Source organism: Elgaria multicarinata, chromosome 3 (assembly GCF_023053635.1).
Source record: "Elgaria multicarinata webbii isolate HBS135686 ecotype San Diego chromosome 3, rElgMul1.1.pri, whole genome shotgun sequence".
Classification (NCBI taxonomy): domain Eukaryota; kingdom Metazoa; phylum Chordata; class Lepidosauria; order Squamata; family Anguidae; genus Elgaria; species Elgaria multicarinata.
Window position 1 is genome coordinate 134,276,287 of NC_086173.1, and position 15,541 is coordinate 134,291,827.

At 44.7% G+C, this 15,541-nt stretch overlaps 1 protein-coding gene across 1 annotated transcript in view; it reads left to right on the top strand.

The window, feature by feature from the left end:
- The window catches only part of TAFA4 (TAFA chemokine like family member 4), an 82,791-nt gene that overhangs the window by 55,817 nt on the left and 11,433 nt on the right, over nucleotides 1-15,541 (top strand). The window contains exon 3 of the mRNA XM_063121623.1: nucleotides 4,349-4,504. Coding sequence (XP_062977693.1) covers nucleotides 4,349-4,504 — 156 coding nt within the window. The remainder of the gene's footprint in view (nucleotides 1-4,348; nucleotides 4,505-15,541) is intronic.

Genomic DNA, 15,541 nt, shown 5'->3' on the forward strand with positions numbered 1-15,541 from the left:
ATTTTAGTAGGGCTGTGCATGGAACATCCCCCCCAAACTGGCATCAGAGGCTGATTCTGAGCTTCCAAATCAGCCCTGATCTGCCTCATCCTACTTCAGATCTAATCCAGCCTGCTTCGGCTCCAGATCCAAAATGAGATTTGGACATCTGATGCGGTTTGGATGTTGTGGTTTCTTGGGCTCCCACTGAACAGCTGTCCCCGCTTCCCCCTGCCCCCAAGACATGCCCAATGAGCGTGTGAGTGCCCTGCTCCTTACCTGGACCCATCATGAGCGCCCACAGCTATCTGCCTCTTCTAGGCTTAGCAGGTGGTGCATACGCTCATTGGGCGCATTCGGGTGTGTGTGAGCAGGGGCTGACTGGGAAAGCTAGGCACTAGGCCTCCAGATCAGGTTGTCTGAACTCCAAACTGAACTGAAGCGCTTTGGATCGCTTTGGCCCACTTCAGACCACTCTAGACCCACTCCAGATTTGGATTTCAGACCTGGAACCGAAATGGTGCACAGCCCTAATTTTTAGGAGATTAAGGTGGTAGGTGACTGCAGGCCGATGCTTTCATCTGCAGCACACTCACTTTGTGGTGGTGTCCAGGATAGTTTCTCAAATTGCCCAAATATGCCCATAGGCACAAAATATTGCCTGTCCTGCTATGAACTCAATAGACAACCTGCTTCAAACTTTCTCTGGTGACATTTTCCTAAACTCTGCTGGGTATTACATTTTAAAAACCAGAAAGAGAACTCTTCTCCCAGGTATTAGGTGAACACCTATCACACCATTCTTGTTTATTGACAAGATATCAGCTTAAAAAAGGATAATTATCTCATCATCTAAATCTTAATTTTATTGTATATATATATATATTGTGAAATTTTATTCTTCTTTTTATTAATGCTTGAAAATATTCATCAGGAGATTTTGGGGATTGATCTTTTGGAATGTGAATACAGTGATCTTCTCTGCTTATTTATTTCTCAATTTATAGTGCATCTGTTGCCCAATGGAGCTTTTTTATTGCTATTACTTAGATATTAGGCCCTTCCATGAAAGTACACAGCCAGCCAATAAACATAATACAGTGGCTGTGAGAGACACTTTTATGCTGCGATCAACATTTTCCTAACTTCCTGTAAAATGCATTATGCATCTCACAGCTGTAGCATATTTTGTTTAAAAGTGCAGTGGGTGCAGGAGGAGTGGAATAAAATCTGATGATTTCTATACATTATTCAGTGTGAAAATGGAAGGCTAGATTTTCTTTTGCATAGTTTTCAGTCCAGCAACGTAGGTCTGCATGCCAATTAACAAATTACACATATGGACACATATCACCAATATGGATGTTGTAAGCACTATATTCTAGCAGACTGTGTGTGGGCTTTGGATCTCTGTTTAAACGGTTTGAAATCCTATGGTGTGACTCAAGTTTGGCTTGAGGAAGTTGCTTTTCCACTATTTAAATACCATTGTTGTTAGGAAATGCGTGTACAACATAATGTGAGAATGGGAATGGGAATCAGTGTCTGGTTCCTCCTGAGACGGTGTCTGGTTCCTCCTCCTGGTTCCTCCTGAGACAGTAGCCATATGTGGATGTAATTTTAAGTCAGGAATCTTGGCTAATTAACCATGATGTGAATGAGCAATATGCTGGTAGAAGCGGTCTCCTTTTCGCAACAAACAAGGAAAGGATAGATTCAAATAATACCTGTCTCTGGTTAAATGTGTTCAAAGAAGCCAGGATTGGTAACCAGCTTTAAACATTGTGAATTCCTGGCTTTACATGACATCTCCTTTTTAGAAGGAAGTTCAGTTTATGATTAACATATATTAGGTGGTAAATTGATTCTCTTACAGACACTCTTGTATTAGGGATGACTGTCTACACCATAAAACTAGAGTATGGAGTATAGCATGCCTCCTCCCATATGTGTTGTGTGTAGTCAGAAATACAGACAGCATCACATCTGCCCTATATAAATCATATTATCATCATCTGAGAAAGTGCCATTCCTAAATGGATGACGTTGCTGGAAAACCAATGCTGTGGCTTTGCTTAAACTGAATGTGCTGCACATCAGGTTGCACCCGGTGTATACTTTCAATAATGCCTTTTTCTGAGTTACATCTGAAAACGACAGACCAGGATGTGCAGCGGTGCTATTAGAGCCGGACATCGGGGCAGACATCCGGTGTCCTGTAGTGTGTAGGGCTGGCAAATTACTTTCTTTCAGGTGGCAGCTGGGTGCACTGCAAAGGACCAGAGGCATCCAGAGGCCATAAAGATGCCAGGTGGCAGGAGCTTCGACCACTGCCAGCATTTCCTAGCATGCCAAGCCATGTAATAAAGAAAGGAAAAGGAACACCTTCCCTCTGTGCCTGGTAGCTGGGGAAGAGAGGAGAGTCTCCGCCCATTGGGTCGCCCTGTTCTGCTAGAATATTCTGGGTTTAAGACACTTGTGTTGCCTTTGCAACTTTCCCAAACAGATCCAGAGCTGGTCCTGGGTGGGACTGTGGACCCACAGCAGGTGAGTGCTCTGGCTTCACCTACTTCCTGTCCGCAGCTTGGACTGGTTCTCTGCCGTGTCCACCCCACCCCCCACCAGTCTAGGCAGCAACAGGATGAGGAGAGCAGACATGGTGGTGTGGGAGGGCCCCCGGAGGGCAACTTGCTCAGGGCCCCCTCAAACCTGACAGTAGCACTGAGCACATGTTCAGAGGTTCCCTAGGAAGGGGAGCCCAGAGCAGGACTCCCTGGTAGGGTGTCATTAACGCTAGCTTTTATTTTGTATGATGCACGATAGCAAAAGAGGCTGTAATGGATTTTAAAGACTTGTTTGGCTCTATGTTGTGTGAGTAGTGGTAATTTATTTGAAATTAATACACTGTAAATACTCCCCCTTCTAGTTAATTACTATAGCCACTGTTCATGCAGCTGTTGATTATCCATTGGAAGCACACAACCAATGTCCGACACATCGTACATGTACAGTTCTTTACAGTGTACCCTTATGAATGCCTACCCAGAAATAAGTCTCATTGTTTTCAATGGGACTTAGTGCCAGGCAAGTGGGGATAGGATTTTATTATTTATTTATTGCATTTCTATACCGCCCAATAGCTGAAGCTCTCTGGGCGGTTCACAAAAATTAAAACCATTCAAAGGTTAAAACAACAGTATAAAACCATAATATAACAACCAGGATAAAATCAGCATGGAGAAGGACCCCTGAGGATGACCTTAGGGTCCGGGCAGGTACATATGGGAGGAGGCCTTCCTTCAGATAGCCTGGCCCCAAGCCGTTTAGGGCTTTAAATGTTAATACCAGAGCTTTGAATCGGGCCTGGACCTGGACTGGATTGTAGCTTTCAACACTTAATTCTCACTACATATTCTTTTGGATAGTAAAATTTGTTGCTTTTTAAAAATCTTTTCAAAGTAGCCTGTTAGGTGGCTTTAAAATGTTGCTCCATTTAATAAAGCAAAATAATAATAATAATTTTTAAAACAAACACCCAATGCTAATTGAGAACTTCTTTGGGCATAAGACGTAATGTTTTGCCATTTGGCAAAACATTAAATAGAAATGCTTCTGGCTTAACAAATCCATGCATTAGTTGAAGAAGAAGAAGAAGAAGAAGAAGAAGAAGAAGAAGAAGAAGAAGAAGAAGAAGATGATATTTATTTCTTACCCGCCTCTCCCTCTGGATTGAGGCGGAGAACAACATCAAATATAAAAACACTAAAATAGATAAAACTGGTTAAAACGTATAAAACTAAAAAATTATTAAAATAACAGCCAGACATTTTAAAATTCTGGAAGAGATCAGTCTTTATAGCTTTCTTGAATGCTAGTAGAGTGTTAAGTTGACGAGTCTCCTCCGGCAGGCCATTCCACAGTCTGGGAGTGGCAGAAGAGAAGGTCCTCTGGGTAACGGTTGTCAGTCTAGTTTTCGCTGACTGAAGTAAATTCTTCCGAGAGGACCTGAGTGTGCGGGACGGATTTTACGGAAGAAAGCGATCCCAAAGGTAACCTGGACCCAAACCATGGAGGGCTTTAAAGGTATTGACCAACACTTTATACTTTGTCTGGAAACTAATTGGCAGCCAGTGAATTGATTTTAAAATTGGTGTAATATGGTCACCCCTAGGTGTATTGGTGACCAACCTGATGTGTTCTCTTTTCCACAATACACTGGAAAGCGCCTCCCAAGAGCTTTCCTGAAATGGAATTCAGGCCTTGGGCCGAAAAGGTTTTCAACAGCCCTGGTGTCGGGAGAGTAGGAGTCTTGTACATCCACGGTCACCACAGTTGATGACTCAACAGGATGTAACTTCATCATTCCTAGGCCACCACCAAGTGAAGCAAGGGACCTGCGAAGTGGTCGCCGTGCATCGGTGTTGCAACAAGAACAGGATCGAAGAGCGGTCGCAGACGGTCAAGTGCTCCTGCTTCCCGGGGCAAGTCGCTGGCACAACAAGAGCACAGCCCTCCTGCGTTGAAGGTAAGCAGCTTCAGCTCCATTTGTCACGTTGGCTTAATAATGACAGAAATCTCCTTGTCACCTTGACGCTGCGAATTCCTGCTGCCTGGAAAAAGAAAAGAAAAGGATAATCCTCCCTCTTGATAATTTTGGACACATTTCTCTTTGTTAACGATAATGAGTGTGTGCCTAATTCATGCTGTAATTAATCTTCTTAATTTATGTTCTAGTCCATCCCATGTCGGTGCCAAAAAGATTTCTTAGTAGTTTACATTTCTTTTCTTTTTGCACAGAAAAGTCAACTATAAAGCTGGCCAGAAACCAGAGTCAGGGAATTTGGTTATGACTTCCTTGTTAACCCAGAAAGAACTCTGTTTGGTGGCATAGGGTTTTGCTGTGTCAGCCAAGGCACAATAAACCAAAATGCTAACTACCCTATAGTGGACAGCTTCAACCGAACATGGGTCACTGCTGTCATTTAATTGTCAGTGAGATCCACTAAGTGGAGATTAGGCAGGTCCCTTCCACAATGCCAGACTTATTTTAAAAGGTTCAGAATGTATTTTTCCCCTTGCCACAGAACAGGATGCATTTGCCACTTTTTAAAAAGAATTGTGGACAAGTTGTAAAATAATTGCAGCCTTTAGAGCCCAAGAAACAGAGCTATCTAGTCATACTAAAGCAGAGGTGGCCATCATAGAATCATAGAATAGTAGAGTTGGAAGGGGCCTATAAGGCTATGGAGTCCAACCCCCTGCTCAGTGCAGGAGTCCACCCTAAAGTATTCCAGATGGCTGTCCAGCTGCATCTTGAATGCCTCTGGTGTGGGAGAGCCGACTACCATCTTTCAGAGGATTCTGGGAGCGCTGTTTTGCTTGCAAACAAGACATGCCCGTGCACACCTTGTTGGCTTGCAAAATCACTTTTTTTTTGCCACAGCAAATTCAATGGCAATTTTAGTAGTGGGCTGCAAAAACGACCATGGGGATGTGTGCATTTGGCCCACGTTGCCCACCCCTGTACTGTATGATTATGTGGTTAGTGAGAGACGTGAATGTCTGGCAAACATTTATTTATTTATTATTGAATTTATATCCTGCCTTTTTTCCTCTTGCAAGGAACCCAAGGTGGCTTCCATGGACTTCTTCCTCCTCTGTATTTTATTCTTACAACAACCCTGTGAGGTAGGTTAGGCTAAGGGTCAGTGACTGGCCCGAAGTCACCCAGTGAACTTCTATGGCCAAGTAGAAACTAGAACCCAGAACTCTCCAGTTCCTGTCTAACACTCTGCACCACACAGGCTCTTATTCTTCTCCTTGGGGCCCCTTTCACACATAACGTTAAACCATAGGCAAGCAATCATGTGCTTGCCCCTCACCTCTCCTCCTTTCACATGGCCACATGGGGGAAGATAGGAAGCATGTACTCCCACTTTTAAACTAACTAGAGTTAGTTAAAACTATGATGTGAGATCAAGCCAGGATAATAAACTACAGCAGGGCCCCCCCAACCTTTTTGGACACGTGGACACATTTGAGAATTTGATAAAATGCTTTGAGCACCACCACAAAATGCCTAATTAGTGGATTACCACTTTGTTACTTATTAGCTTGGCCACAGGGGTACAGGTGCTTGTAACCTCAAGACTGGACTACTGCAATGCGGTCTATGTGGGGCTCCCCTAATGGCTGGTCCAAAAGCTGCAGCTTGTGCAGAACGAAGCAGTTTGGCTGTTGTCAGGAGCTGCCCCTTTCCAGCAACTGCACTGGCTTCTTGTTTCGTCACAGGGCCAGGTTTAAAGTTTTTCTATCTGTGTATGAAGCTCTGAACAACTTGGGGCCAGGATACTTAAGAAAGCACCTTCTCCCTTACCAACCTGCCTGGTTACTGAGGTCATCAAATGAGGTGCTCCTGGTGGTCCCACATGGACATATGACTTTGTTGGAATCCACCCAGAGTAGAGCCTTCATTGCGGTGATTCCCTCTCTGTGGAACTCCCTGCCTCTGAATGTCAGTCAGGCACCAACACGGTTTCATTTCCAGCTGCTGCTGAAGACATTTTTATTTCAACAAACCTTCCCCTACTGAACAGCTACATTTTTTATTGGTATTCTTTTTTTTCAAGAAATGTTTAATATTGTGTTTTATTCCTTTTATCTCTTTTGTTCACTGCTCTGGGATCTGTTTAGATGTGGAGCAGTATATAAATGTTGTAAATAAAATAAAAATAAATAAATACTACAGAATATACAGAAATCTGCTTGTCATGGCTGGTGATAATCACAGTAGTGCTTGCCTTGGACAGGTATTATAATTTTTATTAGAATTTTTGCAGTTGCTGTAGACACGACCGCTTTGATGAAAATGTGAAGGTTTTCCATTCCTTTGGTTAAATGCACATTCATGGCTGAAAAATGATTAAAGAAATTGCCTAATACTTCACTTTTCCTACCCATTCTCTCCCCTTGCCCCCCAGCAACTACACAGTAGCACCCCTCCCCCTTTTTAATGAATATCTTTATGTTAGAAAATGACACCTCTAAGTCTTAATTAATGTTTCTGTCAATGCCAATGGACAGAATCTTAAAGCATAAAATGTGGTGAGATTTACATTTAAATAGAAGCAAGGCAGTACAATATTTTAATAGCTTGCTGCTAATTAATATTGACATAGAAATCATGTTTGTTAATCCACATGGAAGATACTTATCTTCTATTTTCATTGCTTTCCACACAAAATCATGACCTTTAAAAGTGAAATAACAAAGAGCCCCAGGTTTTCCTAACTTCCCCTGATGTTTTAATCTATGAATTAACCCATAAATAAGATGAGACTTTGCACCTCCTCCTCCTTGCCCATTTGAGCCTCTTGTTTTTGTGCCGTGTATGGATGCTATTGATGTACAGATGAATTTGGAAGAGAAATCCAGTCTGCATTACACCCAGTGCTGGTGAGACATGGGCCTTAGCTAGATGGGGCAAAATCCCTGGGATCGTCCCTGTGTGTCCACATGACGGACAGGGGATCCCGGGATCAGGGATGATTCCTCCCTTGCCCCAGGATCTCACCCTACACTTTAGGCCCGCTTTTTCCACGGTCTCGGGCTGAGCCTGAGACCACGGAAAGTGTGGCCCATTGTCACTGTTTGTCCCGTTTCCTCATGAGGAGCCAGGGTCCATGCACGGGGCCCAGAGCCCTCAGGAGCATTGCGCCCATTGTGGGTAGGGGAAGAGGGGATTTTTTTTTTAAAAAAGAAAACCCTTACCTTTTGCACACGAGCACTTGTGCGGGTCTTCTTCTTTAAGAAAATTTTTAAAATGGCGGTCGCGATGCCTCTCCTTCTGAAGTCGCCGCACGCCGCGGGTGAACAGAGGGGGAGATCTTGCGATAAAAGTATCTCAGGATCTTCACCCCTCCATTACGCTAGATTGGTAGGTCTAGCTAAGGCCGTGGAAGCATCACTGCAAAGGGCCACTGAAGGAAGATGAGTGACTCTGAGGGAATGGGAGCCAGAAGAAATTGGAGGACAGCAAGACATCAAGGGCAATGCAGACACATCTGAGGTGGAAAGCAAAAGATGAGTTAGTGACAGATGCAAAGGGAGGGAGCGGAATAAAGGGGTGGTGGAAGAGGAGTAGAAGTTCAGCTCAGGATGGTGAGAAGTAGTGGAGAAGGAACACTTGAACACCTGCCCCCTTCTTTGGTGGAGCTGTTTGTCCTGATCTTTAGCAGTAACTCCCCAGTGTGTTTGGGGTGTGTACTTTGTTCATATTTTGTTTATATTTTTCTAGCAAGGCTCACAGTATGGAACATGGTAATGGCTACTAGCCCTGATGGCTATGTGCTGCTTCCACTATCCGAGGCAGTAAGTCTATATACAGCAGCCGTTGGGTAACATGGATGGGAGGGTGCTGTTGCACTGTGTCCTGCTGTGTTTGCCCCTGGCCGACGGCTGGTTGGCCACTGTGTGAACAGAGTGCTGGACTAGGTGGACCCTCGGTCTGATCCAGCATCAGGGCACTTCTTATGTTCACGGTATTGTGGGTGGGGCTTGATAGCAATAGTAGATGAAGACAGACAAATACCTTGTCCACTTCTGTATTGTATCCAGTCTTTCCATAGTAGTTGGCATCACTGAGCACAGAAGATGTGATTATAATCAAGCTAGTATGGTACTACTTTGGCATTCTTGATCAGCCTTCTCCAACCTGGTGACCTCCAGAGGTGTTGGACTACAACTCCCATAATTCCCAGCCAGCATGGCTGTTGGGAAAGTTGAGGAAGGCTGGTGTAGACCTCCTCTCTCCTAAAATAGTTTGTGTATGCTACGCACAAGCTGGGTGGGCCAAAACGAATTCATGAGTTGACGGAGTGGCAGATATTAGAACACTTCTTTCACATATTCCTTGTGCCACACCACCTCTTCTTTTATTTCGAGATTAGATTTGCTTGGATGTTTAAATTTTTCATATCATATTATCTGTGCATGAAATTCAGATTTAATTACTCAGAATACATTGAATATTTTTATTTTGCTGAATCCTGGGCAATGCCTGTAAATTTTATACTGTGCTCCATGCAACAGTAAAACACTTTATGGTGGACAATAAATTCAAGATACTTAGTAAAATATGCACCAGAACAGGAAAGGTAAAATGCTCTGCGGTTTTGTAACAATATTCTAATTGCAAGGCTGAAGTGGACATTGTTGTTGTTGTTTATTCGTTCAGTCGCTTCCGACTCTTCGTGGCTTCATGGACCAGCCCACGCCAGAGCTTTCTGTCGGCCGTCGCCACCCCTAGTTCCCCCAAGGTCAAGTCTGTCACCTCCAGAATATCATCCATCCATCTTGCCCTTGGTCGGCCCCTCTTCCTTTTGCCTTCCACTTTCCCTAGCATCAGCCTCTTCTCCAGGGTATCCTGTCTTCTCATTATGTGGCCAAAGTACTTCAGTTTTGCCTTTAATACCATTCCAAGTGAGCAGTCATTGGACATTACATTCATTTTATCCAAACAAATCCTTGCTGAGACAGTACAGTGTCTGTGTCACTGTTTTAGATTTAATAAGAGAAACATTGTGAATGCAAAAACTGGACATATAAAAGGAGACACCTCTGAATTTCCCCCTTCAGTCTGATTGCTTAGCATACTTTATTTACACTGTAAGCACTGAGGTAATTTATTCAGGTACTGTAGGGCAGAATCCCATGCATGTCCACTTACAGTTTGCACATTTTTAGTTTTCATGATCTACCCAACCCTGTGGAGGCTTCCATGCTGCAGACGCCTGAAGGAGGTTTTTAATTAAGCCTGCCTCCTCCTGGCCCTACTTGTGTAACTAATTATTTTCAGTATCATGAAAGAGTTTCATTATTCATTTCCTTTTTCAAAGAGCTTATCCCACTTCCGATTTGGACTGAGTTACACAAACCTATTTTGTACATATGTAACAGTATTTAAAAACACCAACAGAATGAAACCAAGGGCCTTGCTAGACCAGGCCGGCTAAGTCGGCCTGGAGGCGGGGCGACGGCGCGCTGACGTTAGCGCACGCCGCCCCGGCTTCCAGACGCGGGACGCGCAGGGACATCGGGATCCCTGCAGCGTCCTCCATTTTAAAAAAAAGTTTAAAGGGGCCACGTGCGGCCCGAAGACTTCGGACCAGGTAAGTCCATTTTTTTTTTAAAAAAGAAGCCCCCCCATGCCGGGCATTGCCATGCCGTCGGTGCACCCCTTCCATGCCGGGCATTGCCTGGGCGGCGGCGCCCGCCGCTCTCTCACCCTCCCTCCCTGATGCCTACTCTCCCCCCCACTCCTGCCGGGTCCGGCCTTCCCTCCCCCATCTCCCTGCCGGATCAACCCCCCCTGGCGCGTAACCGCAAAAAGCCACGGAAGTCTCTAGATGTTCTGCAGCCCCGGCCTGAGGCCGGAGCTGCGGAAAAGGCGCGCCATAAGCAACTTCGCTTAAAGAGGAGGCTTCAGTGCGGCCTGGGGCCGGATTCCCCTGTGCGTCATGTGGAAGCACAGCAGGGAAACCGGCTCTCAAGGCGCGCTAAGGCCTCGTCTAGCAACGCCCCAAGTCTTGAGCAAAATGAGTTATTGGCCATCATTTCAAATTCATCTGAACCATTGTAAAGTAGATGGAATACCTTTTTTAAATAATAATAATAATAATGCAAATATAACAATAACAAACAAAAAAAGAGAAAAAGGAACCACAAGAGAGATTTAGAGCATCATCACACAGGGGAAAATCACGTTTGCTTATTGTCACTTCTCCACCCACATGTTTGTCCCTCATTACTTCCTCTTTTGAAAGAAGAAGTAAACAATTTGCACATGGCCCATTCAGTGGGCCGTTTTGATCCCGCTGCTTCTCTTGCACACAGCAAGAGAGAGTGGCAACTTCCATCTTTAAAAATAAGTCGGACTTATTCTTCCTCCCATTCATAAAACCTCAGAGAGTGTCTCCTAAGCAGCTATGTTGAGACTGAGAATAGGTAGGATTATTTCCTTATGCTTGCAGAGCAGCAAAAACACAAGCATCTCTGTTCTAGATGATGATGATGATGATTTTCTGGCATAGCCACAGATGTTTAAAGGTGTGTGCATGCATGAAAACCTTCTAGAAAACAAAATATCAGTAAAATTGAGAATTGTAAGCAAATAAAGGTGCAATGCTATGCATGTTTAGACAGAAAGAAAGTCCTACAATTCCCATGCCTGGCTGGGGGATGCTGGGAGTTGTAGGACATTTTTTTCTGTCTAAAACATGCATAGGATTGCACCCTCTAAGCCAGTTCACCAACGCCCAATAAAGGCCTTAACTAGACCTGCCTTATAACCCAGGACGGAGGAGGGAAGATCTCGTGTTGTGTTTAATGCGAGATCCCTCCTCCGTTTACACGTGAGGCGCGACGACCTCAGGAAGAGAGGCATTGTGCCCGCCATTTTTGTTAAAGGAGAAGCAGTGCATGAAAGCTCGTGTGCTGAAGGTAAGTGGTTTTTAAATTTAATTTAGTTTCCCCACTCACCCCACCCTAACCCCAATGGGCGCAGCGCTCCTGAGGAGTGCTGCACCCCATGCGCAGCTTCTGGCTCCGTGCGAGTAATCGCGGCAACAGGCCACACATTCCACAGTCTCTGGCTCAGCCCAGGACTGCGGAAAAAGCAGGCCCAAAGGGGAGGGCTCTATCCCAGGGCAACAGAGGGATGATCCCTCCTTGATCCCGGGATCCCCTGTGCGTAATGTGGATGCACAGGGACGATCCTGGGGTTTGCCCCGTGATAAAGCCCCGTCTAGCTAAGGCCAAAGCACAAAACATGGTAGCTCTCATCACAGATTAAGTGAACGAATACCTTTTATTAAGATCGACGAGGGTTCAAAATTCAGTTTGCGGGCTTTCAAGAAGATCGTGGATTTGTACAGGCCATAATGCTGGCCAAAGTTTGGTTACAGGTTTGGAATGTTTTGATTAGAGTGGGCGAAGAAACTGTGGGCAAGTGGATTGTTGGGAGCTAATAGCAGTCAGCAGCAACAAACACAAACAGTAATTAAAATTTGAAATCCATCCACCCAAAAGGCTTGAAATGCCATAAATAAAAGAATCCCAGCCTTTTAAATTGAGTCTTCGCTTAAAAACTATCTCATTTGTGAAATGGGTTTAATAATAGTCATCCTGTTGCAAGGCTTAATTAATGTTGGTACAGCACTTTGCAGTTCCTCAGTGATGTTCAGCTACAAATGCAGATAGTGATAGAAGTAAAAAGCAGCTCATTAAAAGAAAAGGATGGCAAGGGGGAAAGTGAGAGAGGGGGTGGGGGAGAGCAGATGAAAATGGTGGGTAGTTTGAAACAGCTGGCAGGCCTTGCTGATTTGCTTACAGGGGGCGGCGGGATTCCTTGCCCCTTGTAAACATATGCTATCTGTCTTCTACAAGCCTCTGTCCATTCACCTGTCATTCTCTCCTGCTTTTGTGGAGTGCAAGTAGACTAGAATCCTGCTAGTTATAAAATTTGGGATCGTGAACCTGTAACCCTCCAGACGTTATTTATTTATTTATTTAAAACATTTCTTGGCTGCCTTTCTGGGCAGAGGCCCTTACAAGGCAGTTTACAACAATAAAATACAGAAAATATTAAAAGCAACAAAAACATGATCACAATAAAATAGCAATTAAAACAATAAAACCAACAATAAAACTACCAGGAATAACAACAGCAGCGATAACAGTGTTCATCATGGGAAGGCCAGGGTAAAATAAAATGTTTTTAAGGCCTTCTCGAAAGTGTGTAAGGATGGTGTATGTATGGTGGACGTCTGGTGAAAGTTTGTTCCAGAGGTTTGGGGCCACCGCAGAGAAGGCCCTCTCCCGCATGGATGCCCACCTAATTGCTCTCACAGGTGGGCAAATTGGAAGTGCCTCTGTTGAACTCCCATCAACCCCAGCCAGCCTGGCTAGTGGTTAGCGGTTATAGGACCTGTAGTCCAACATTTGAAGGGACACAGTTTCCCCACTAATGCTATAAAAGTTGGGAAAGAAGAGCAGTGACACAGGAATAGGTTCACTATGTGTCCTGTTTTACGGAGGCCAAGTCCTCTATTTGAAGGTATCCTCTGTTTGAAAGGCTGTCCGGTTTAAAGAAAAAGAAAGGCTGTCCGATTTAAAGAAGGTAGATGAAGGACCTTGAAGTCGCCCATCTACATTTAGCACCTGGACAGCAGACTGAAGAGGCAGGCCCACAGGTCACCTGGGCCAGATCTACACCTCACGTCCTATCAATACGATCCCATCACGGCATATCCCTCTTGCACATGTATACCTCGTAGCACACAGCATGACATTTGGATAATATGGGGAAAAACAACAACAGGAAATAACTCTAGAAAAGGGGTATACACTGAGCCCCAACGGGTATCAGTGCCCTTCAGTACTGATAAAAAGCACTAGTATAGATCTAGCCCTAGTCACAGTCTTCCATGCTATGGTGAGATGTATTGTATTTCTGTTTAAATTAAACTCATCGTTTCTAATGTTGTGACTATACATGTAAAATGAGCACATGCAAACTATGTCCTCTTTAGGGCTGAGGAATGAGGGCGATGTGTAAGTAGCGACCCCAGTCAGGAGATGCCACTGTCTCACTGCTTCAAAAACCCCTACGGCTATACCTCTTCTCCCCTTTTGTTTCTTAGAAGCTCTGTAAGTCCTGCTTTCTGACTCATGCTTTCCCCAGGTATATCGCTTTGCTGAGCTCTCAAAGCAGCATAGCAAATGAAAGGAAGAATAAAAAACGGAGCAGAGAGGGGAGGGGGAAGCGCCAGCCTTTTCCTGCCTTGCACTGCAGTCGCAGGACTCCAACAGGGCCACGTACTATTGTGTCTCGTAAAGGTCAACCTCTTGTGGGTTTTTGAACAAGCAGTCAACACTTGCATTCAAAGTGATCAAGAGATTTAGTTTATTCTCCTTCTTTTTGTGGGAATAAACACTCTTGGATTGGTACCGAGAACCTGGCCGCCAGCCACGCTCAAGAAGTTAAAGCGTCAATTGGCCTTCTGTAACTGTCTTCCCCCAGTGAGTAAAACAGCAGTAGGCAGCCTGGTGTTCTCTAGGTGTTTTAGACTACAGTTCCCATAATCCCTGACAATGCTGGCTGGGTTTAATAGGAGTTGGAGCCTAAAACATCTGGAGTGTACCAGATTCCCTACCCCTGTTGGTTCTGAATAAAATGTGATCCAAACCAAGGTATCCCAATCCCATACACCATAGGAACTTGAAGGGTCTCATATTTTGTCTTAATTAGAGAGCTTTCCCGTTACTCTGTTGTGTTTAGGGAGCCCAATAGGCCCAGAGGATTTAATCCCAGTATCATAATAAATCTTCACCTTCCTGCTGAAGTCTGCTACCAAAACTAAAGCCGTCTTCTGATATATCAATCCCTTTGAAAGCATAATTAGGAGAACTTCTCTGAACACATTTAATTGTGCTAAAGAGAAAAGTAGTTCTAAATCTCACCAGGGTTCCCTCAGCAAGGTGTTACTCCGTATCGTATTGGTAGCTATGGAAGAAAACACAACGTGCACGCGCGCACACACATTAATCTGTTAGCTGTTCACTTAATCTGGAATTGCAAGATTAGGGGAACCTGCTGTTAAAAGAATCAAAGTTTGCAGCCTCTATGAAATCAGTGAGACAAGCCGTTGAAATGAAAGACATAATTGAAGGCCCACTTGCCCTACACTGCTCATGCCCTTTTCTCATGGGAAACAGGCTGAAGCTTCTTGCTGGAACACACAAAGTTTTGCTAGTGCAAGACTCCATTTTAGTCTCTAAGCCCCTCCAGACAGAGCCAGGGTGGGAAGCCTCTGGTCCACAGGCCTAACTTGGCCCATAGATGTTCCCCGTTTGGCCTGCAGAGGCTTGGGCTCCTTCTCTTCAGCCTGCTGTCGAGGTGCTAACTGTTGCTGAGCAACTTCAAGTCCCCTGTTATTCTCCCTTCAAACCTGACTTGGGCTGGACTGCCCTTCAAAGAGAGGATGCCTTCAAATGGAGGAGTGTCCTCTGTAAAGTAGGACTCTTGAACATCCTGACTGGCCCGGTTTCTAGGCTTCTGATTCAGGAAACATACATTGGCTCACAGAAATTTTGTCTCCTTGATAACTTCTCAGCTGATCCTCATGAATAATTTTGGGATTATCTGGTACATAACTTTATTTATTTTTCTAACTACCACATAATGCACTTCCCAAGGCTTGTCCAGTCTTAACCCTCTTCTTCTTAGGATTGTAAAAACCACACTAGAGTTTCCATAGACAGACAGACAGACAGACAGACAGAGTTGTCCTGCCAATTAATGACCTGACAGGCCACAGCCTCCCCCTTTCCTTGTCTCATACCTGTCTTCTTCTTCTGCTGCTGCTGCTGCTTCCTATCTGGATTCAGAAGATGAGGGGCGTTTACTTGCATCCCTTCTGCCCTGGCCAGCTACCCAACCAAACTATCTGATTGGCCCAGGATGGCCCTCCCATTAGGCAGACTAAAGTGGCTGCCTCAAGCA